The sequence below is a fragment of the Mus caroli genome, unplaced genomic scaffold (genome assembly GCF_978045245.1).
Source record: "Mus caroli unplaced genomic scaffold, Mus_caroli_1 scaffold_8, whole genome shotgun sequence".
NCBI classification, from domain to species: Eukaryota; Metazoa; Chordata; class Mammalia; order Rodentia; family Muridae; genus Mus; species Mus caroli.
Window position 1 is genome coordinate 49144638 of NW_028227263.1, and position 24519 is coordinate 49169156.

The 24519-nt window shown below is 40.2% G+C and overlaps 1 protein-coding gene across 1 annotated transcript in view; it reads right to left on the reverse strand.

Annotated features, from left to right (window-relative positions):
• Positions 1–24519, reverse strand: part of Gab2 (GRB2 associated binding protein 2) — a 226782-nt gene that overhangs the window by 20955 nt on the left and 181308 nt on the right. The window contains exon 3 of the mRNA XM_021168220.3: positions 15484–15724. Within this exon, the coding sequence (XP_021023879.1) occupies positions 15484–15724 (241 nt within the window). The remainder of the gene's footprint in view (positions 1–15483; positions 15725–24519) is intronic.

Genomic DNA, 24519 nt, shown 5'->3' on the forward strand with positions numbered 1-24519 from the left:
ATGGCTCAGTGGGTAAAGTTCTTGCTGCACAAACAGAAGAAGTTGAGTTTGGATCCCCAGATCCTATAAGATGTGGGACATAGTGACATGAATCTATAATCGCAACTGTCCTACAGTGAGACAGGAGATGTAGAAAGAGAAGGTTCAGAAGCTCATGGACTAGTCCATGTAGTAACTGCAGTGGTAAGGAACAAGAGATCCTATGCCAAATAAAATGGAAGGAGAAATCTACATCTTAAGTTGTCCTGTGGCTTACACATACACATCAAAACATGCATATGCCTTAATTGATATGTGAGCATCACACACACACACACACACACACACACACACACACACACACACAGAGACAGAGAGAGAGAGAGAAAGAGAGAGAGAGAGAGAGGGAGAGAGAGAGAGAGACAGAGAGAGACAGAGAGAGAGAGAGAGACAGAGAGAGAACAAGATACAAGAAACACAACTTACCGACAAAGAACTGAGTGAAAGGATTCTGTTACAAAGCAAAGGAAGCTGAAAACAAGCTAGCTTGGCTATTCTGATACATGAGTATGTAGAATACAAGCTTAAAATAATCAGAAGACATGAAGGTAACTATGTGCTAATAAAGGGAACAGGCTATCACAAAGATAATTGTAAATACACAGGCACTGACTTGCTGGGGTGCTCAATGTCATAAAAAAATTACTACTTGACCTAAAAGAACACAAAAGTCCTGACATATTAATAGAGGATAGATTCAATTCCCAATTCTAATCAGTGGATAGGTTATTCAGACTAAAAATCAACAAAGGAACTTCAGACATAGTCTATATCACATATAAATGTAAATAACATAGTTAAAGAATATTCCATATAAGGACTTCAGGATACACAGTCTGTTTAGCAGCCATGGGGCTTTCTCTAAAATAGATCACTTTTTAATCTATAAAGCAAGTCTTAACAACACAAAAGAATCAAAATTTCTTGTGTCTTTTCATATAAAGGTGGAATAAAACTAGAAATCAACAGCAGAAGAAAATACAAAATTGGCTTTGGTTGGGGAGGCAGAAATCCAGCCTGAGTAGGGCCACAAGCTTCTTCCGGTCTGACCAGCACCGGAGTAGCTAGGGTGCAGGGTCGGCTGACATTCGCCAGCTACCCACAACACCCGCCACAGGATCTAAAGACTTCTGGTGAGTGGAACACAGCTTCTGCTCCAATCCAATTGTGCGCGGGGCCTGAGACTGCATTAGTTAGGGAAGCAGAAAACAGGCCTGAGTAGGGCCACAAGCCTCTTCCGGTCTGACCAGCACCGGGATAGCTAGAGCGCAGGGTCGGCTGACACCCACCCCACGACACCCGCCACAGGATTTTGAGACTTCTGGTGAGTGGAACACAGAGTCTGCTCCAATCTTTAAACAGTGACAACGATAACAACTAACCACAGAGATTACCAGATGGGGAAAGGAAAACGTAATAATCTTACTAACAGAAACCAAGACCACTCACCATCATCAGAACCCAGCACTCCCACTTCGCCCAGTCCAGGGCACCCCAACACACCGGAAAAGCTAGACCCGGATCTAAAAGCATATCTCATGATGATGGTAGAGGACATCAAGAAGGACTTTAATAACACACTTAAAGAAATACAGGAGAACACTGCTAAACAGGTAGAAGACATTAAAGAGGAAGCACAAAAATCCATTAAAGAATTGCAGGAAAACCAGACCAAACAGGTGATGGAATTGAATAAAACCATCCAAGACCTAAAAAGGGAAGTAGACACAATAAAGAAAACCCAAATTGAGGCAACGCTGGAGATAGAAACCCTAGGAAAGAAATCTGGAAACATAGATGCGAGCATCAGCAACAGAATACAAGAGATGGAAGAGAGAATCTCAGGTGCAGAAGACTCCATAGAGAACATCGGCACGACAATCAAAGAAAATACAAAATCCAAAAAGATCCTAACTCAAAACATCCAGGAAATCCAGGACACAATGAGAAGACCAAACCTACGGATAATAGAAGTAGATGAAAATGAAGATTTTCAACTCAAAGGACTCTTCAACAAAATTATAGAAGAAAACTTCCCAAACCTAAAGAAAGAGATGCCCATGAAAGTACAAGAAGCCTACAGAACTCCAAATAGACTGGACCAGAAAAGAAATTCCTTCCGACACATAATAATCAGAACAACAAATGCACTAAATAAAGATAGAATAGTAAAAGCAGTAAGGGAAAAAGGTCAAGTAACATATAAAGGCAAGCCTATCAGAATTACACCGGATTTTTCACCAGAGACTATGAAAGCCAGAAGGGCCTGGACAGATGTTACACAGAAACTAAGAGAACACAATTTCCAGCCCAGGCTACTATACCCAGCCAAACTCTCAATTACCATAGATGGAGAAACCAAAGTATTCCACGATAAAACCCAATTCACACATTATCTTTCCACGAATCCAGCACTTCAAAGGATAATAACAGAAAAAAAACCAATACAAGGACGGAAACCACGTCCTAGAAAAAGCAAGAAGGTAATCCCTCAACAAACCTAAAAGAAGAGCCACAAAAACAGAACACCAACTCTAACAACAAAAATAAAAGGAAGCAACAACTACTTCTCCCTAATATCTCTTAATATCAATGGACTCAACTCCCCAATAAAAAGACATAGACTAACAGGCTGGCTACAGAAACAGGACTCAACATTTTGCTGCTTACAGGAAACTCATCTCAGAGAAAAAGATAGACACTACCTCAGAATGAAAGGCTGGAAAACAATTTTCCAAGCAAATGGTAGGAAGAAACAAGCTGGAGTAGCCATTATAATATCTGATAAGATTGACTTCCAACCCAAAGTCATCAAAAAAGACAAGGAAGGGCACTTCATTCTCATCAAAGGTAAAATCCTCCAAGAGGAACTATCAATTCTGAATATCTATGCTCCAAATACAAGGGCAGCCACATTCATTAAAGATACTTTAGTAAAGCTCAAAGCACACATTGCACCTCACACAATAATAGTGGGAGACTTCAACACACCACTTTCACCAATGGACAGATCATGGAAACAGAAACTAAACAGGGACACAGTGAAACTAACAGAGGTTATGAAACAAATGGATCTGACAGATATCTACAGAACATTTTATCCTAAAACAAAAGGATATACCTTCTTCTCAGCACCTCACGGTACCTTCTCCAAAATTGACCACATAATGGGTCACAAAACAAGCCTCAACATATACAAAAATATTGAAATTGTCCCATGCACCCTATCAGATCACCATGGACTAAGACTGATCTTCAATAACAAAATAAATAATAGAAAGCCAACACACACGTGGAAACTAAACAACACTCTTCTCAATGATACCTTGGTCAAGGAAGGAATAAAGAAAGAAATTAAGGACTTTCTGGAGTTTAATGAAAATGAAGCCACAACATACCCAAACTTATGGGACACATTGAAAGCATTTCTAAGAGGGAAACTCATAGCTCTGAGTGCCTCCAAAAAAAAACTAGAGAGAGCACACATTAGCAGCTTGACAACACACCTAAAAGCTCTAGAACGAAAGGAAGCAGATTCACCCAAGAGGAGTAGACAGCAAGAAATAATCAAACTCAGGGGTGAAATCAACCAAGTGGAAACAAGAACAATTCAAAGAATCAACCAATCAAGGAGCTGGTTCTTTGAGAAAATCAACAAGATAGATAAACCCTTAGCCAGACTCACTAGAGGGCATAGGGAAAGTATTCTAATTAACAAAATCAGAAATGAAAAGGGAGACATAACAACAGACCCTGAAGAAATCCAAAACACCATCAGATCCTTCTACAAAAGGCTATACTCAACAAAACTGGAGAACCTGGATGAAATGGACAAGTTTCTAGACAGATACCAGGTACCAAAGTTAAATCAAGATCAGGTTAATGATCTAAACAGTCCCATATCCCCTAAAGAAATAGAAGCAGTCATTAATAGTCTCCCAACCAAGAAAAGCCCAGGACCAGATGGGTTTAGTGCAGAGTTCTATCAGACCTTCAAAGAAGATCTAATCCCAGTTCTTCACAAACTATTCCACAAAATAGAATCAGAAGGTACTCTACCCAACTCATTCTATGAAGCCACAATTACTCTTTTACCTAAACCACAGAAAGACCCAACAAAGATAGAGAACTTGAGACCAATTTCAGTTATGAATATCGATGCAAAAATCCTCAATAAAGTTCTCGCTAACCGAATCCAAGAACACATCAAAACAATCATCCATCCTGACCAAGTAGGTTTCATCCCAGGGATGCAAGGATGGTTGAATATACGGAAATCCATCAATGTAATCCAGTATATAAACAAACTCAAAGACAAAAACCACATGATCATCTCATTAGATGGTGAGAAAGCCTTTGACAAAATCCAACACACCTTCATGATAAAAGTCTTGGAAAGATCAGGAATTCAAGGCCCATACCTAAATATGATAAAAGCAATCTACAGCAAACCAGTAGCCAACATCAAAGTAAATGGTGAGAAGCTGGAAGAAATCCCACTAAAATCAGGGACTAGACAAGGCTGTCCACTCTCTCCCTACCTATTCAACATTGTACTTGAAGTCCTAGCCAGAGCAATTAGACAACAAAAGGAGATCAAGGGGATACAAATCGGAAAAGAAGAAGTCAAAATATCACTCTTTGCAGATGATATGATAGTATACATAAGTGACCCTAAAAATTCCACCATAGAACTCCTAAGCCTGATAAACAGCTTCAATGAAGTAGCTGGATATAAAATTAACTCAAGCAAGTCAATGGCCTTTCTGTACACAAAGGATAAACAGGCAGAGAAGGAAATTAGGGAAACAACACCCTTCTCAATAATCACAAACAATATAAAATACCTTGGCGTTACTCTAACTAAGGAAGTGAAAGTTATGTATGACAAGAACTTCAAGTCCCTGAAGAAAGAAATTAAAGAAGATCTCAGAAGATGGAAAAACCTCCCATGCTCATGGATTGGCAGGATCAACATTGTAAAAATGGCTATCTTGCCAAAAGCAATCTACAGATTCAATGCAATCCCCATCAAAATTCCAACTCAATTCTTCAACGAACTGGAAAGGGCAATCTGCAAATTCATCTGGAACAACAAAAAACCTAGAATAGCAAAAACTCTTCTCAAGGATAAAAGAACCTCTGGTGGAATCATCATGCCTGACCTAAAGCTGTACTACAGAGCAATTGTGATAAAAACTGCATGGTACTGGTATAACGACAGACAAGTAGACCAATGGAACAGAATTGAAGACCCTGAGATCAACCCACATACCTATGGTCACTTGATCTTTGACAAGGGAGCAAAAACCATCCAGTGGAAAAAAGACAGCATTTTCAACAAATGGTGCTGGCACAACTGGTGGTTATCATGTAGAAGAATGCGAATTGATCCATTCCTATCTCCTTGTACCAAGGTCAAATCTAAGTGGATTAAGGAACTCCACATAAAACCAGAGACACTGAAACTTATAGAGGAGAAAGTGGGGAAAAGCCTTGAAGATATGGGCACAGGGGAAAAATTCCTGAATAGAACAGTAATGGCTTGTGCTGTAAAATCGAGAATTGACTAGTGGGACCTCATGAAACTGCAAAGCTTCTGCAAGGCTAAAGACACCATCAATAAGACAAAAAAACCACCAACAGATTGGGAAAGGATCTTCACCTATCCTAAATCAGATAGGGGACTACTATCCAATATATATAAAGAACTCAAGAAGGTGGACTCCAGAAAGTCAAATAACCCCATTAAAAAATGGGGCTCAGAACTGAACAAAGAATTCTCACCTGAGGAATACCGAATGGCAGAGAAGCACCTGAAAAAATGTTCAACATCCTTAATCATCAGGGAAATGCAAATCAAAACAACCCTGAGATTCCACCTCACACCAGTCAGAATGGCTAAGATCAAAAATTCAGGTGACAGCAGATGCTGGCGAGGATGTGGAGAAAGAGGAACACTCCTCCATTGTTGGTGGGATTGCAAGCTTGTACAACCACTCTGGAAATCAGTCTGGCGGTTCCTCAGAAAATTGGACATAGTACTACCGGAGGATCCAGCAATACCTCTCCTGGGCATATATCCAGAAGATGTCCCAACCGGTAAAAAGGACACATGCTCCACTATGTTCATAGCAGCCCTATTTATAATAGCCAGAAGCTGGAAAGAACCCAGATGTCCCTCAACAGAGGAATGGATACAGAAATTATGGTATATTTACACAATGGAGTACTACTCAGCTATTAAAAAGAATGAATTTATGAAATTCCTAGCCAAATGGATGGACCTGGAGGGCATCATCTTGAGTGAAGTAACACAATCACAAAAGAACTCACACAATATGTATTCACTGATAAGTGGATATTAGCCCAAAACTTAGGATACCCAAGATATAAGGTACAATTTGCTAAAGGCATGAAACTCAAGAAGAATGAAGACCAAAGTGTGGACACTGTGCACCTTCTTAGAATTGGGAACAAAACACCCAGGGAAGGAGTTACAGAGACAAAGTTCCTAGCTGTGATGAAAGGATGGACCATTTAGAGACTGCCGTATCCAGGGATCCATCCCATAAGCAGCTTCTAAACGCTGACACCATTGCATACACTAGCAAGATTTTGCTGAAAGGACCCAGATATAGCTGTCTCTTGTGAGACAATGCCAGGGCCTAGCAAACACAGGAGTGGATGTTCACAGTCAGGTATTGGATGTATCACAGGGCTCCCAATGGAGAAGCTAGAGAAAGTACCCAAGGAGCTAAAGGGATCTGCAACCCTATTGTTGGAACAACATGATGTACTAACCAGAACCCCGGAGCTCTTGTCTCTAGCTGCATATGTATCGAAAGATGACCTAGTCGGCCATCAATGGAAAGAGAGGCCCATTGGACTTGTAAACTTTATATGCCCCAATATAGGGGAATGCCAGGGCCAAAAGAATGGGCATGGGTGGGTAGGGAAGTGGGGGGCGCTATGGGGGACTTTTGGGATAGCATTGGAAATGTAATTGAGGAAAATATGTAATAAAAATATTAAAAATTAAAAAAAAAAGGAACTCCACATAAAACCAGAGACACTGAAACTTATAGAGGAGAAAGTAGGGTAAAGCCTCGAAAATATGGGTACAGGGGAAAAATTCCTGAATAGAACAGCAAAGGCTTGTGCTGTAAGATCGAGAATCGATAAATGGGACCTCATAAAGTTGCAAAGCTTCTGCAAGGCAAAAGACACCGTCAATAAGACAAAAAGACCACCAACAGATTGGGAAAGGATCTTTACCTATCCTAAATCAGATAGGGGACTACTATCCAATATATATAAGGAACTCAAGAAGGTGGACTCCAGAAAATCAAATAACCCCGTTAAAAAATGGGGCTCAGAACTGAACAAAGAATTCTCACCTGAGGAATACCGAATGGCAGAGAAGCACCTGAAAAAATGTTCAACATCCTTAATCATCAGAGAAATGCAACTCAAAACAACCCTGAGATTCCACCTCACACCAGTCAGAATGGCTAAAATCAAAAATTCAGGTGACAGCAGATGCTGGCGAGGATGTGGAGAAAGAGGAACACTCCTTCATTGTTGGTGGGATTGCAAGCTGGTACAACCACTCTGGAAATCAGTTTGGCGGTTCCTCAGAAAATTGGACATAATACTACCAGAGGATCCAGCAATACCTCTCCTGGGCATATATCCAGAAGATGTTCCAACCGGTAAGAAGGACACATGCTCCACTATGTTCATAGCAGCCTTATTTATAATAGCCAGAAGCTGGAAAGAACCCAGATGCCCCTCAACAGAGGAATGGATACAGAAAATGTGGTACATTTACACAATGGAGTACTACTCAGCTATTAAAAAGAATGAATTTATGAAATTCCTAGGCAAATGGGTGGACCTGGAGGGCATCATCCTGAGTGAGGTAACCCAATCACAAAGGAACTCACACAATATGTACTCACTGATAAGTGGATATTAGCCCAGAAACTTAGGATACCCAAGATATAAGATACAATTTGTTAAACGCATGAAACTCAAGAAGAACGAAGACCAAAGTGTGGACACTGTGCCCCTTCTTGGAATTGGGAACAAAACACCCATGGAAAGAGTTACAGAGATAAAGTTTGGAGCTGTGAAGAAAGGATGGACCATCTAAAGACTGCCATATCCAGGGATCCATCCCATAATCAGCTTCCAAACGCTGACACCATTGCATACACTAGCAAGATTTTGCTGAAAGGACCCAGATATAGCTGTCTCTTGTGAGACAATGCCGGGGCCTAGCAAACACAGAAGTGGATGCTCACAGTCAGCTATTGGATGGATCACAGGGCCCCCAATGGAGGAGCTAGAGAAAGTACCCAAGGAGCTAAAGGGAACTGCAACCCCATAGGTGGATCATTATTATGAACTAACCAGTACCCCAGAGCTCTTGACTCTAGCTGCATTTGTATCAAAAGATGGCCTAGTCGGCCATCACTGGAAAGAGAGGCCCATTGGACTTGCCAACTTTATATGCCCCAGTACAGGGGAATGCCAGGGCCAAGGGGGGGGGGATTGGGGGGGGAGTGTATTGGGGACTTTTTGGATAGCATTGGAAATGTAATTGAGGAAAATACCTAATAAAAAAAAAAGAAAAAAAAAGAAAAAACAAAATTATTAAAACTCATAAAGATTCAACAATATACTTGTAAATGACCAGTGAGTTATTGAAAAAAAGTCAGGGAGGAAATTTAAAAGTTCCTAGAATCAAATGAAAATGAAAACATAGCAGAGTCTTAAGGTCACAGCAAAAAACAGTTCTAAGATGAAAGCTTATAGCTATGAGTGTATCACTAGAGAATTTAAAAGGTCTCTAGCATTGTACCTCATGGCCCTAAAAATACGAACTCAAAAGCAGTAGACATAAAGAGATAATAAAGATTATAGGAATTACCAAAAGAGCAATACAAAGAATTAATGAAACAAAAGTGGGTTCTTTGAAAACAAAACAAAAGATTGACAAACCTTTAGCCATATCAACCAAAAGAAACAGAGATTTTCCAATTTAATAAAATCAGAGGCTTCTCAAAAGGAGACATTTAAATAAAACACAAAGGGAATCCAGAGGTTCGTCATGGACAGTTTGAAAATCTATATTCTAGAAAGCAGAAGCAGGCAGATAGATTCTAGAGTTTGGGGCCAATCTGGTCTACATCCTGTCCCAAAACAACAGCAGCAACAACAACAACAACAACAACTGACAATAACTAACTCATATTCCAACAGTACCCTGATAGGAACTGGAAGCAGGAAAGATACAACCTAAGGAAGACTGCAAAACCTGCACCCCTACCTTTCCAGCTTTGGACACTACTTCGAAACAACATACAACACAAGCTATACCAGCAGAAAGATTCTTTTAAACCACAGATTTAAGGAGGGCCTCATTGGTTCTCTAGACATTACCCTGAGCTGGATTCTCTTTACAGATGATCCATAGAAAATCCAACTTATATGAATAGTAATTCAAAGCCTCAAATCAGGTATTACTTTGGGTGTGTATATGATCTAAACCAACTTCAGCGTCCAGGAATCTAAGACAAAGAAACTTCATTTTATAGACTAGAATGTAGACAGAAGTGCATCCTAAGCAGAACTGAAATGTAGCTCACGGAAACATAGTTCCTTCTAAATAATAAAGCAGAACACACACATACACACTAAGATAAAACACAAATAAATAAATGTAACCGAGGAAGTGGAAGACCTTTACGATAAAAGCTTTAATGGAAAATGAAGTTGAAGACAACACCTGAAGATGGGAAGACATCACATACTCATGGATTAGCAGAATTAATGAAACAAAAATGGCTATATCTACAGATTTAATGCAATTCCCATAAAAATTGAAATGGTAGTCTTCAATTATAGAAAAATAAAAAAAATAGAAAAAGCAATTCTAAAATTCATATGGAAAGCACACTCAAACACCCACACACATACCTACATACCTCCAAAGCAATCTTAATCAAGAATAATCCTCTGCGTAATTCTTGAACTTAGAGCAATTGTTTTAGCTTTCTCCAAATCAGTATAATTGTTGGCTATGAGTATGTCATAAGTAGCTTTTCCTATACTATACTATCATATAAGCCTCCTGTTCTTTTTTTGTTGTTGTTGTTTTTTGAGACAGGGTTTCTCTGTGTTGCCCTGGCTGTCCTGGAATTCACTTTGTAGATGAGGCTGGCCTTGAACTCAGAAATCCGCCTGCCTCTGCCTCCCGAGTGCTGGGATTAAAGGCATCTACCACCACCGCCCAGCTCAAAGCCTCCTGTTCTTAATTTATTCAGCCTTCTATCATAAAAGTTTTTAAAATTTTATTCAATACTCTTCTATTGTAACATGATTTTTTTTTAAAGATTTATTTATTTTATATATGTGAGTACACTGTATCTGTCTTCAGACACCAGAAGAGGGTATCAGAACCCATTACAGATGGTTGTAAACCACCATGTGGTTGCTGGGAATTGAACTCAGGACCTCTGGAAGAGCAGTCAGTGCTCTTAACCACTGAGCCATCACTCAAGCCCGTAACATGATTTTTACCTTTCATTTTGCTGATGAAATCATTTTGATCACAGTGACTGATCTCTTTATAAAAATGTATTACACACATTCATTTACTTATTTGGTGTGGCTTGGGCACAGGTATGCCACAGCACGTGTGTGGAGGTCCGAGGACACTTTGCAGGAGGTATTTCTCCTTTCTACTCTGTGGAGTCCAGGGTAAACTTGTCAGGTTTGGCAGTAAGTACCTTTTCCTGCTGAGCTATATTGCTGTCACTTAAAAGAATGCTTCAGGAAAGAGGGTGTGTGTGTGTGATGGTGAATTATCTTTTTTTGTGTGTGAGTGGAAGTCTATGGAAATGTTAATATTTTATAAAGTCTTCTCTTTAAAGTGTAATCTGTAGACAAACTGCACTTGGGTAGTATGTGGTATTTATCAGAAAGGCAGGCGCTCATGACCCAGTCTAGGCATACTAATCCAGAAAGATCATTTCAATAAGATCTAGAGGTATTTCAAAATGCTAAGTACTGAAGTCTTCACTGAATCATGAGTTTGTGATGTCTCATTCTGGGCTCCCAAGCAATCATATGTGCCCTAGAAGAGGACATATTCTCCAGACAACTGAATGTCTGAGTACTATGTGTTTTCTATTTTATGACTATTAGTGAGCTTCTGCATTAGCTATTCTCATACTGCGGATAAGGGAACTGAAGGTGAATGTGTTTAAATATGTGGTCTAAGATCTCAAGGAAGCAGCAGAGCCTGAGTTTGAGCTGAATATGGCTGATTTTTTAAGCTTGTAATATTCTTTTCAGTATAGCACCCTGTCTATCTCTCACCTGTGATTCAGAGAAGCAAGTGATATTTATAGGTCCATCACTCACTAATTCAGTGGCCTGGGATACTTCACTCTTATCTTTTTAGCCTTCATCTTTAAGTTGGTAGAGGACAAAATAGTGTTCGAAGCCTCTCTTGTGTGGTGGTAACTCAGAACAGCAACTTAGTGTCATGGTGTAGAGAAGATTAAAGAACTGAGACAATCAGAGTCTAGCCCTAACCCTGCTATATATTAATTGTATGCCTCTGTTTTATCACAATAAGGCAGAGGTAACTCAGCCATATTAGCTGACTCTCAGTGTGTTTTACTGGTTCAAGTGACATCAAGAAAACATTTCCACATATAAGAAGAATTATATTAATACTTTTGTTTGAATGCATGTGTCTTATTGGTGTTCTTTTTTCTGTGAAGAGACACCATGACCAAGGCAACTTTTATAAAAGAAATAATTTAATTGGGGGCTTGCTTCTAGTTTTAGAGGGTTTGTCTGTGATCAACATGGCAGGAAGCAAATAGGGATGGTGCTGGAACAGCAGCTTAAAGCTTTATATACTGATCCACAAGCAGCAGAGAAGCAGGGAGAAAGGGAGGGAGGGAGGGAAGGGGGAGGAAGAGAAGAAGGGAGGGAAGGGGGAGGAAGAGAAGAAGGGAGGGAAGGGGGAGGGAGGGAGAAGAAGAAATAATAATAATAATAATAATAAGAAGAAGAAGAAGAAAGAAGAAAGAAGAAAGAAGAAAGAAGGAAGAAGAAGAAGAAGAAGAAAGGAGGAGAAAGAAGAGAGAAGAGAATAGGAGAGAGACTGGACCTAGCATGGGCCTTTGAAAACTCAAAGCCAACCCCCCCAGGGCCATACCTCCTTCAAGAAGGCTACATCTACTCCGGCAAGGCCACACCTCCTAATGTTTTCCAAACAGTTCCACTAACTGGGAACCAAACATATGAGCCTATCATTCAAACCACCACTGTGTGTGTGTGTGTGTGTTATGCACATGCATGTATAGAGGTCAGAGAAGAACTCTTGAAAGTTGGTTTTCCCTTGCCACCTTGTGGGATCTGGGGATTGAAGTCAGGTTATTAGAACTGTGTCTAAGTGACTCTACTTACTGAAGCATCTTGCTGGTCTTTTGCCTTAGTTTTAAAAACAGGAATTATACATTACTAACAATTTATAAACTTAATTTGTAATCTGGCTATGGTATCAATTGAAAACTTATTCTGGCAAAACTGTGTGTTTGTTTCTTCTAACAATGAGAATAAAGCTAATAAACACAGGTATAGGTTTTGCACTTAAAATGTTCTCTAGAATGTCCTAAGATAATAGATACAATTTCTATCTCTGTTGTCTAGTCATAGCCATATGGCATACAAGAGTAACAGGCACCTGAAATAAGTTGTGATGGTTAATCTTGATTGTCAACTTGACTACATCTAGAATCACCATGGCAATAGATTTTTTGTGGTGTTGATGAGGGTGTTTCTAGAAAGGTTAAACTGAAAAGAGAAGATTCAACCTGTGTGTAAGGGGAACCATTTCATGGGGTGGGGTCCTGGAGTGATTTAAAAGGAGAAAGGAGGCTAAGCATTGGTATTTACCTCTGCATTCCTAATTTGTATGCAATAAAACTAGCTGCCATGAGCCCCTGTCTCTTTTGCTCTGATACTGTATCCCCTTTTAAACCGTGAGCCAGAATATATCCCTCCTCCTGTAAGTTGCTTCTTATCAGGTAGGAGAAAAGTAATTAATACACTGATACAACAGTGTGATTGAATTTAATGTATTTATCATTTAGTTAATGTAAAGCTACACAGGCATATTTAAGGTCACATGCATGCATACATACACACATACATATGAATGGTAGTTGAGGAACAGCATAACACTAGAGCTGAGATATAAGCTCAGCAGTGTTAAGGGTTTCTAGCTGAACTCTTTTTTTTAAATTTTTCTTTATTTACATTTCAAATGTTATCCCCTTTCCTAGCTTCCCCTCCAAAAACCCCCTATCCCTTCCCCCCTCCCCCTGCTCACCAACCCACCCACTCCTGCTTCCTGGCCCTAGCAGTCCCCTACACTGGGGCATAGAACCTTCACAGGACCAAGGGCCTCTCCTCCCATTGATGACCAACTAGGCCATCCTCTGCTACATATGCAGCTAGAGCCATGAGTTCCACCATGTGTTTTCTTTGGTTGGTAGTTTCATCCCGGGGAGCTCTGGAGATACTGGTTACTTCATATTGTTGTTCCCCCTATGGGGCTGCAAACCCCTTCAGCTCCTTGGATACTTTCCCTGTGCTCCGTCCAATGGATGGCTGTAAGTATCAACTTCCATATTTTCCAGGCACTGGCAGAGCCTCTCAGGAGACAGCTATCAGGCTCCTGTCAGCAAACTCTTGTTGGTATCCACAATAGTGTCTGGTTTTGGTGGTTATTTATGGGATGGATCCCCAGGTGGGGCAGTCTCTGGATGGTCATTCCTTCAGTCTATGATCCAAACTTTGTCTCTGTAACTCCTTCCATGGGTATTTTGTTCCCCCTCTAAGAAGGAGGGAAGTATCCACGCTTTGGTCTTCCTTCTTCTTGAGTTTCATGTGTTTTGTGACTTGTATCTTGGGTATTCTAAATTTCTGGGCTAATATCCACTCATTAGTGAGTGAATAACATGTGTGTTCTTTTGTGATTGAGTTACCTCACTCAAGATGATATCTTCCAGATGCATCCATTTGCCTAAGAATTTTGTGAATTTATTGTTTTTAATTGCTGAGTAGCACTCCATTGTGTAAATGTACCACATTTTCTGTATCCATTCTTCTGTTGAGGGATATCTGGGTTCTTTACTGCTTCTGGCTATTATAAATAATGGTCACTTGATCTTTGACAAAGGAGCTAAAACCATCCAATGGAAAAAAGACAGCATTTTCAACAAATGGTGCTGGCTCAACTGGTGATTAGCATGTAGAAGAATGCGAATTGATCCATTCTTATCTCCTGTACAAAGCTAAAATCTAAGTGGATCAAGGTCCTCCACATAAAACTAGAGACACTGAAACTTATAGAGAAGAAAGTGTGGAAGAGCCTTGAACACATGGGCACAGGGGAAAAATTCCTGAACAGTACACCAATGGCTTGTACTGTAAAATCAAGAATTAACAAATGGGACCTCATAAAATTGCAAAGCTTCTGTAAGGCAAAGGATACTGTCAATAAGAAAAGAAGGCAACCAACAGATTGGGAAAAGATCTTTACCAATCCTAAATCTGATAGAGGGCTAATATCCAATATATACAAAGAACTCAAGAAGTTAGACTCCGGAAAACCAAATAACCTTCTTAAAAATGGGGTACAGAGCTAAACAAAGAATTCTTAACTGAGGAATACTGAATGGTTGAGAAGCACCTAAAAAAAATGTTCAATATCCTTAGTCATCAGGGAAATGCAAATCAAAACAACTGTGAGATTCCACCTCACACTAGTCAGATGGCTAAGATAAAAAAATTCAGGTGACAGCAGATGCTGGCAAGGATGTAGAGGAAGAGGAACACTCCTCTATTGCTGGTAGGAATGCAAGCTGGTACAATGATTCTGGAAATCAGTCTGGCGGTTCCTCAGAAAATTAGACATACCTGAGGACCCAGCTATACAACTCCTGGGCATATATACCCAGAAGATGCTCCAACATGGAATAAGGACACATGCTCCACTATGTTCTAGCTGAACTCTTAAAGCCAGCAAGAAATTGACTGTTATGCTGTAGTTCTGAAACTTACCCTCATGCTTTTTAACCCCAAATCAAACAAATATTTTATAACATGATTGCTGATAATGAGATATTTTCTCTGGAATTCAATGATGATTTTGTAGTAACACAGATCAAAACAAAAATTATGAAGGTTATATAAAGGTTTATATAAAAGATGTCTTGTTATCTTTGTGTTTCTTTGCCTAAAAAAGTAAGCATTTTTACTCCCTTGACATTAAAACTGAAATTCAGGGACTAGAGAGTCATAGGCCCTGAGTAGTCACTTTCCCGCATGGTGGCCATGGCAGTCTCCTACCTTGCATTTTCTGTCCTTCTGCTTATGCACTGGTGCAAGTAGAGATACTCCTGAGGTGCACTGGTGGACAAGGTAGGCTGCATGTGGCTTGACACAGGGGGCTCAAACGTGAATAAAGTAGGCTGGCTAGAGTGTGAAGGGGCTGAGGACTTCCGTTCTCGGAGCAGGTGCTGACTGGAGCTGAACTCAGCTGGAGAAGAGCGGGGACCATGACTGGCTGAAGAAAGGTTCCTCAGGGAGTCTGTGAAAAGAAGAATGGGCTTTGTGAGTGAAATAAAGTAGGGAAAGTGTCCTTGTCCTAAAGACAGTTGTGAGAGAGAGAGAGAGAGAGAGAGAGAGAGAGAGAGAGAGAGAGAGAGAGAGAGAGAGAGAGAGAGAGAAAGTATTTGGATAAGAGACAGTAATATGGCTGCCACATTCTCAGACACTCATTACCTCTGTCTTCCCAGGGAGGCAGGTTGGGCATTGTGGCCATCTTGGCTGAATGGGGGATGAGTTACACCTCTGAAAAGCTTAGGAGTAGTCTGAAGGCCAGGTTATCATAACCTAGACCTGATCTGCTCTACCCCAGGGGTTTTGCCTATCCAATCCCAGAGTGACCCTTAGAGTGACAAGACTAGACTCTGGATGGGTGAGCACCATGCTTCCTTCCTGTAGGTGGCCCCTGTTGGGAGCAGATGAAGATTGGAGTGAATGTATACTGTTGACATGCCCATGGCCATGTCAAGAACCTCAGTGACTCTGACCCGTGAGCCTTCCTCAAGTGAGGCTCAGAGGCATGGCAAGACCTTCCTCTGGTCTAGGTAACAGTGTTTAAGAATACGTGAGCACTGTGTATACAAAAACTAGAAACCTCAACTTCCCCTTCCTGAATGTCTGCAAACTAAGGCTTTTTCCCTACAGAGCCCTCCTACTCAGACTAGGTAAGGTCTTCTCCTGTGTTATACATAACAAACAGAGCTGGGTTTCTGGTTTGCAGGTGTTCAACAGAAAGCACACTGTCCAAGATTCTAGCTTTTCTATATGTCTGTATGTTGTTTCTTGGTGGTCTGGAACTCATATGTAGACAAGTTAGCCTTTAACTCAGAGATCTGCCTGCCTCTGCCTCCTGAACTTTGATCCTGGGATTAAAGTTGTACACCATCATGCTTGGCTGGCTGTCCTTTCTTTGTTCTCTTGTCACCACAGTCAAGGTTTCCAGGACTAAGAAGCCATTTAGGGTATGGCAGGTTCCTGCTGTTATTACCTCCCTCAAAGCTTCTGGCTTCACTAAATGAGACACTGCTTATTAAAGACTCACTGATTAAGGTCCAAAACTATGCCTTTGTGCAATAATGATAAAAGCACAAACAAAAGCAGAGCTGTCCCTTCAGACTAGATCCTTGGTCATCCTGGTACTCTTCCATATCTTCTAGGGCAGCTTTGTTCTCTTTCCACTGGCCTTTCTTTTTTCTTCTTATCTCAAACTCTCCTCTGTTGTATTAGCAAGGAAGTGAGGTATTTAAGGACAGATAAAGGTTTAGAGTACTACACCCCAGCCCAAAGCATTATTCATTTGGCTGGCTCTCTAAGCTTAGTCCACATTTCCTTAGTCTGACCTACTTCCTGCTTTCTCTCTACACATAAGCAAAGCAGATGGAAGCATCATCAGCCCCTGAGCATAGCTGCCTATTTGGGGGTTGGGGAGTAATTCTTTGATTCTTTCTCCTTATACTGTTCCTTCAAACTGGATTCCTTCTCCACTTCTAGCAAGCTCATATGAAGATTTCAAGATCCTATGCAGATATTACATTCCCACAAATAACTTTCTGAATGCTTTTTTTTTCTTTCTTGGAGTTGACAGGTTTCAGCTTATGCTTTGTTTATACCTATGGTCATTCTGCTTCCTTGCACTTGGTTTCTGAGAACTGTGTCAGTGAAATTATTACTATACAGTCCTAGCATGTACCTAATATAGTCCTACATAGGGGGTTTTTAGTCCATGATTACATAAATAAAACATTTGGCATTTTAAAATTCCAACCGTGAAACTTATATTCTCAAGAAATAAAGGTATAAAGATATAAGTTCAGATAATATGCTAGGTAGGGAGGAATATTTTGGGAGATGATGGCTTTCTACAGTCATTCAAATCCTATCAGAAGAGATAAGGTTCTTTAGCTACTCTGTTTTCTGACCTATTTCAGGCTGTACTATCCACATGGCCCGAGGCAGGATTACCAGCTTATTCATGCTGTACAGTACTAATTACATTCTAGTCACTCCTAGCACTGGGAAGGGCATCTTCTGTCAGGACAGAAGAGAGAAAGTCAATGAGTCTCTAGGGAGAAACTGTTCCATGATAGCTGTATTGATCTTCAAAATGAATTCCTATAACAGGTCTCATAGTGATCTGGATGTTTGTTAACAGAATCAATGCACTTATTATCCCATTAGATTTGCAAAATGAACTCTCGAGTGGTGGATGAGAGAGGGTTTATACTAAGGACAGAGTAGTCATGGCACCAGGGGAGGAACAGAAGCTCTGTCTGAGAAGACACAGGGGAGGTGTAACAAGAAACCCTTTGATGAGGTTCTATACTCTCAGTTGACTTTCTGGCTCCTTCTTGCTTTGTCTATCTCTTAATTCCTCAGACTCTAGTTTTAGATTTTCCTATAACTTCCCTCTGGCCGTAAAGCCTTTCTCTGGAGGCATATTGCCTATTATTAAGCTTAAGCTTTAAATGCCACCCAAATGATGATAACTCTCAAACTTCAATCTCTAGCTCAGTCCTTCTGGAGCTTTCTACTGAACATCACCCCTTACCTGCTGGCCTCTTCCTTTACATCAGCTAGTTAAGCTCAGAAGTTCCATCATCCAACACTTTCTGTCTCAGGGAAGCACATCAATACCTTTCCCATCAGTTGTCAAAGCCAGAAACCTAGTCTCTTTCTGATTTCCCTGGCTTCTCAACATTCATGTCAGTCTGCATTTGTACACTTAACAATGGCTTCCTGTTCTCCTTCAGATGTCTTACAGAGCTCTGTCTCTTTTGAAAACTATCTTCCTGTTCACTTCTTCCACAGTATTTCTTACCAATTCTTTTTGCACTTCAGAGGGTTTTCAGAATTATACCAGTCTCTTGTATTATTATTACAAGATAATAAAGCACTACTTCTTCTACAGTTACTGATTTCTTATTGCCTTCAAAAGAAAGGTTCCTGGTTTGACAATGAGCCTTTTCTTTTTAATCTTAACCTTTTATCATAACCTTTGTCTTATCATTCAGTGCTTCCCTCACATCCTGCAATAAATTATCAGTCTGGTGTACAGATAAAAGGTATGATTATCTTTATCTCTGCAGCCCACCCTCGCCTTAAGCATAGACCTGAAGTCAGTTGAGTGACCCAGTGTATTTACTTTTTTTTTTTTTTAGAAGTTATTTTTTTTAATTAGCTATTTTTCTCAATTACATTTCCAATGCTATCCAAAAAGTCCCCAATACACTCCCCCCTCCCAGTCCCTCACCCACCCTCCCCCCCCCTTGGCCCTGGCATTCCCCTGTACTGGGGCATATAAAGTTGGCAAGTCCAATGGGCCTCTCTTTCCAGTGATGGCCGACTAGGCCATCTTTTGATACAAATGCAGCTAGAGTCAAGAGCTCTGGGGTACTGGTTAGTTCATAATAATGATCCACCTATGGGGTTGCAGTTCCCTTTAGCTCCTTGGGTACTTTCTCTAGCTCCTCCATTGGGGGCCCTGTGATCCATCCAATAGCTGACTGTGAGCATCCACTTCTGTGTTTGCTAGGCCCCGGCATTGTCTCACAAGAGACAGCTATATCTGGGTCCTTTCAGCAAAATCTTGCTAGTGTATGCAATGGTGTCAGCGTTTGGAAGCTGATTATGGGATGGATCCCTGGATATGGCAGTCTTTAGATGGTCCATCCTTTCTTCACAGCTCCAAACTTTATCTCTGTAACTCTTTCCATGGGTGTTTTGTTCCCAATTCCAAGAAGGGGCACAGTGTCCACACTTTGGTCTTCGTTCTTCTTGAGTTTCATGCGTTTAACAAATTGTATCTTATATCTTGGGTATCCTAAGTTTCTGGGCTAATATCCACTTATCAGTGAGTACATATTGTGTGAGTTCCTTTGTGATTGGGTTACCTCACTCAGGATGATGCCCTCCAGGTCCACCCATTTGCCTAGGAATTTCATAAATTCATTCTTTTTAATAGCTGAGTAGTACTCCATTGTGTAAATGTACCACATTTTCTGTATCCATTCCTCTGTTGAGGGGTATCTGGGTTCTTTCCAGCTTCTGGCTATTATAAATAAGGCTGCTATGAACATAGAGGAGCATGTGTCCTTCTTACTGGTTGGAACATCTTCTGGATATATGCCCAGGAGAGGTATTGCTGGATCCTCTGGTAGTATTATGTCCAATTTTCTGAGGAACCGCCAAACTGATTTCCAGAGTGGTTGTACCAGCTTGCAATCCCACCAACAATGAAGGAGTGTTCCTCTTTCTCCACATCCTCGCCAGCATCTGCTGTCACCTGAATTTTTTTTTTTTTTCGATACAGGGTTTCTCTGTGTAGCCCTGGCTGTCCTGGTACTCACTTTGTAGACCAGGCTGGCCTCGAACTCAGAAATCCGCCTGCCTCTGCCTCCCAAGTGCTGGGATTAAAGGCGTGCGCCACCACGCCCAGCCTGAATTTTTGATTTTAGCCATTCTGACTGGTGTGAGGTGGAATCTCAGGGTTGTTTTGAGTTGCATTTCCCTGATGATTAAGGATGTTGAACATTTTTTCAGGTGCTTCTCTGCCATTCGGTATTCCTCAGGTGAGAATTCTTTGTTCAGTTCTGAGCCCCATTTTTTAACGGGGTTATTTGATTTTCTGGAGTCCACCTTCTTGAATTCCTTATATATATTGGATAGTAGTCCCCTATCTGATTTAGGATAGGAAAAGATCCTTTCCCAATCTGTTGGTGGTTTTTTTGTCTTATTGACGGTGTCTTTTGCCTTGCAGAAGCTTTGCAACTTTATGAGGTCCCATTTATCGATTCTCGATCTTACAGCACAAGCCTTTGCTGTTCTATTCAGGAATTTTTCCCCTGTGCCCATATATTCGAGGCTTTTCCCTACTTTCTCCTCTATAAGTTTCAGTGTCTCTGGTTTTATGTGGAGTTCCTTAATCCACTTAGATTTGACCTTGGTACAAGGAGATAGGAATGGATCAATTCGCATTCTTCTACATGATAACCACCAGTTGTGCCAGCACCATTTGTTGAAAATGCTGTCTTTTTTCCACTGGATGGTTTTTGCTCCCTTGTCAAAGATCAAGTGACCATAGGTATGTGGGTTGATCTCAGGGTCTTCAATTCTGTTCCATTGGTCTACTTGTCTGTCGTTATACCAGTACCATGCAGTTTTTATCACAATTGCTCTGTAGTACAGCTTTAGGTCAGGCATGATGATTCCACCAGAGGTTCTTTTATCCTTGAGAAGAGTTTTTGCTATTCTAGGTTTTTTGTTGTTCCAGATGAATTTGCAGATTGCCCTTTCTAATTTGTTGAAGAATTGAGTTGGAATTTTGATGGGGATTGAATTGAATCTGTAGATTGCTTTTGGTAAGATAGCCATTTTTACAATGTTGATCATGCCAATCCATGAGCATGGGAGGTTCTTCCATCTTCTGAGATCTTCTTTAATTTCTTTCTCCAGGGACTTGAAGTTCTTATCATACAGATCTTTCACTTCCTTAGTTAGAGTCACGCCAAGGTATTTTATATTGTTTGTGACTATTGAGAAGGGTGTTGTTTCCCTGATTTCCTTCTCTGCCTGTTTATCCTTTGTGTACAGAAAGGCCATTGACTTGCTTGAGTTAATTTTATATCCAGCTACTTCATTGAAGCTGTTTATCAGGCTTAGGAGTTCTATGGTGGAATTTTTAGGGTCACTTATGTATACTATCATATCATCTGCAAAGAGTGATATTTTGACTTCTTCTTTTCCGATTTGTATCCCCTTGATCTCCTTTTGTTGTCTAATTGCTCTGGCTAGGACTTCAAGTACAATGTTGAATAGGTAGGGAGAGAGTGGACAGCCTTGTCTAGTCCCTGATTTTAGTGGGATTTCTTCCAGCTTCTCACCATTTACTTTGATGTTGGCTACTGGTTTGCTGTAGATTGCTTTTATCATATTTAGGTATGGGCCTTGAATTCCTGATCTTTCCAAGACTTTTATCATGAAGGTGTGTTGGATTTTGTCAAAGGCTTTCTCACCATCTAATGAGATGATCATGTGGTTTTTGTCTTTGAGTTTGTTTATATACTGGATTACATTGATGGATTTCCGTATATTCAACCATCCTTGCATCCCTGGGATGAAACCTACTTGGTCAGGATGGATGATTGTTTTGATGTGTTCTTGGATTCGGTTAGCGAGAACTTTATTGAGGATTTTTGCATCGATATTCATAACTGAAATTGGTCTCAAGTTCTCTATCTTTGTTGGGTCTTTCTGTGGTTTAGGTAAAAGAGTAATTGTGGCTTCATAGAATGAGTTGGGTAGAGTACCTTCTGATTCTATTTTGTGGAATAGTTTGTGAAGAACTGGGATTAGATCTTCTTTGAAGGTCTGATAGAACTCTGCACTAAACCCATCTGGTCCTGGGCTTTTCTTGGTTGGGAGACTATTAATGACTGCTTCTATTTCTTTAGGGGATATGGGACTGTTTAGATCATTAACCTGATCTTGATTTAACTTTGGTACCTGGTATCTGTCTAGAAACTTGTCCATTTCATCCAGGTTCTCCAGTTTTGTTGAGTATAGCCTTTTGTAGAAGGATCTGATGGTGTTTTGGATTTCTTCAGGGTCTGTTGTTATGTCTCCCTTTTCATTTCTGATTTTGTTAATTAGAATACTTTCCCTATGCCCTCTAGTGAGTCTGGCTAAGGGTTTATCTATCTTGTTGATTTTCTCAAAGAACCAGCTCCTTGATTGGTTGATTCTTTGAATTGTTCTTGTTTCCACTTGGTTGATTTCACCCCTGAGTTTGATTATTTCTTGCTGTCTACTCCTCTTGGGTGAATCTGCTTCCTTTCGTTCTAGAGCTTTTAGGTGTGTTGTCAAGCTGCTAATGTGTGCTCTCTCTAGTTTTTTTTTGGAGGCACTCAGAGCTATGAGTTTCCCTCTTAGAAATGCTTTCAATGTGTCCCATAAGTTTGGGTATGTTGTGGCTTCATTTTCATTAAACTCCAGAAAGTCCTTAATTTCTTTCTTTATTCCTTCCTTGACCAAGGTATCATTGAGAAGAGTGTTGTTTAGTTTCCACGTGTGTGTTGGCTTTCTATTATTTATTTTGTTATTGAAGATCAGTCTTAGTCCATGGTGATCTGATAGGGTGCATGGGACAATTTCAATATTTTTGTATATGTTGAGGCTTGTTTTGTGACCCATTATGTGGTCAATTTTGGAGAAGGTACCGTGAGGTGCTGAGAAGAAGGTATATCCTTTTGTTTTAGGATAAAATGTTCTGTAGATATCTGTCAGATCCATTTGTTTCATAACCTCTGTTAGTTTCACTGTGTCCCTGTTTAGTTTCTGTTTCCATGATCTGTCCATTGGTGAAAGTGGTGTGTTGAAGTCTCCCACTATTATTGTGTGAGGTGCAATGTGTGCTTTGAGCTTTACTAAAGTATCTTTAATGAATGTGGCTGCCCTTGTATTTGGAGCATAGATATTCAGAATTGATAGTTCCTCTTGGAGGATTTTACCTTTGATGAGAATGAAGTGCCCTTCCTTGTCTTTTTTGATGACTTTGGGTTGGAAGTCAATCTTATCAGATATTATAATGGCTACTCCAGCTTGTTTCTTCCTACCATTTGCTTGGAAAATTGTTTTCCAGCCTTTCATTCTGAGGTAGTGTCTATCTTTTTCTCTGAGATGAGTTTCCTGTAAGCAGCAAAATGTTGGGTCCTGTTTCTGTAGCCAGCCTGTTAGTCTATGTCTTTTTATTGGGGAGTTGAGTCCATTGATATTAAGAGATATTAGGGAGAAGTAGTTGTTGCTTCCTTTTATTTTTGTTGTTAGAGTTGGTGTTCTGTTTTTGTGGCTCTTCTTTTAGGTTTGTTGAGGGATTACCTTCTTGCTTTTTCTAGGACGTGGTTTCCGTCCTTGTATTGGTTTTTTTTCTGTTATTATCCTTTGAAGTGCTGGATTCGTGGAAAGATAATGTGTGAATTTGGTTTTATCGTGGAATACTTTGGTTTCTCCATCTATGGTAATTGAGAGTTTGGCTGGGTATAGTAGCCTGGGCTGGAAATTGTGTTCTCTTAGTTTCTGTGTAACATCTGTCCAGGCCCTTCTGGCTTTCATAGTCTCTGGTGAAAAATCCGGTGTAATTCTGATAGGCTTTTGCCTTTATATGTTACTTGACCTTTTTCCCTTACTGCTTTTACTATTCTATCTTTATTTAGTGCATTTGTTGTTCTGATTATTATGTGTCGGAAGGAATTTCTTTTCTGGTCCAGTCTATTTGGAGTTCTGTAGGCTTCTTGTATTTTCATGGGCATCTCTTTCTTTAGGTTTGGGAAGTTTTCTTCTATAATTTTGTTGAAGAGTCCTTTGAGTTGAAAATCTTCATTCTCATCTACTCCTATTATCCGTAGGTTTGGTCTTCTCATTGTGTCCTGGATTTCCTGGATGTTTTGAGTTAGGATCTTTTTGGATTTTGTATTTTCTTTGATTGTTGTGCCGATGTTCTCTATGGAGTCTTCTGCACCTGAGATTCTCTCTTCCATCTCTTGTATTCTGTTGCTGATGCTCGCATCTATGTTTCCAGATTTCTTTCCTAGGGTTTCTATCTCCAGCGTTGCCTCAATTTGGGTTTTCTTTATTGTGTCTACTTCCCTTTTTATGTCTTGGATGGTTTTATTCAATTCCATCACCTGTTTGGTCTGGTTTTCCTGCAATTCTTTAATGGATTTTTGTGCTTCCTCTTTAATGTCTTCTACCTGTTTAGCAGTGTTCTCCTGTATTTCTTTAAGT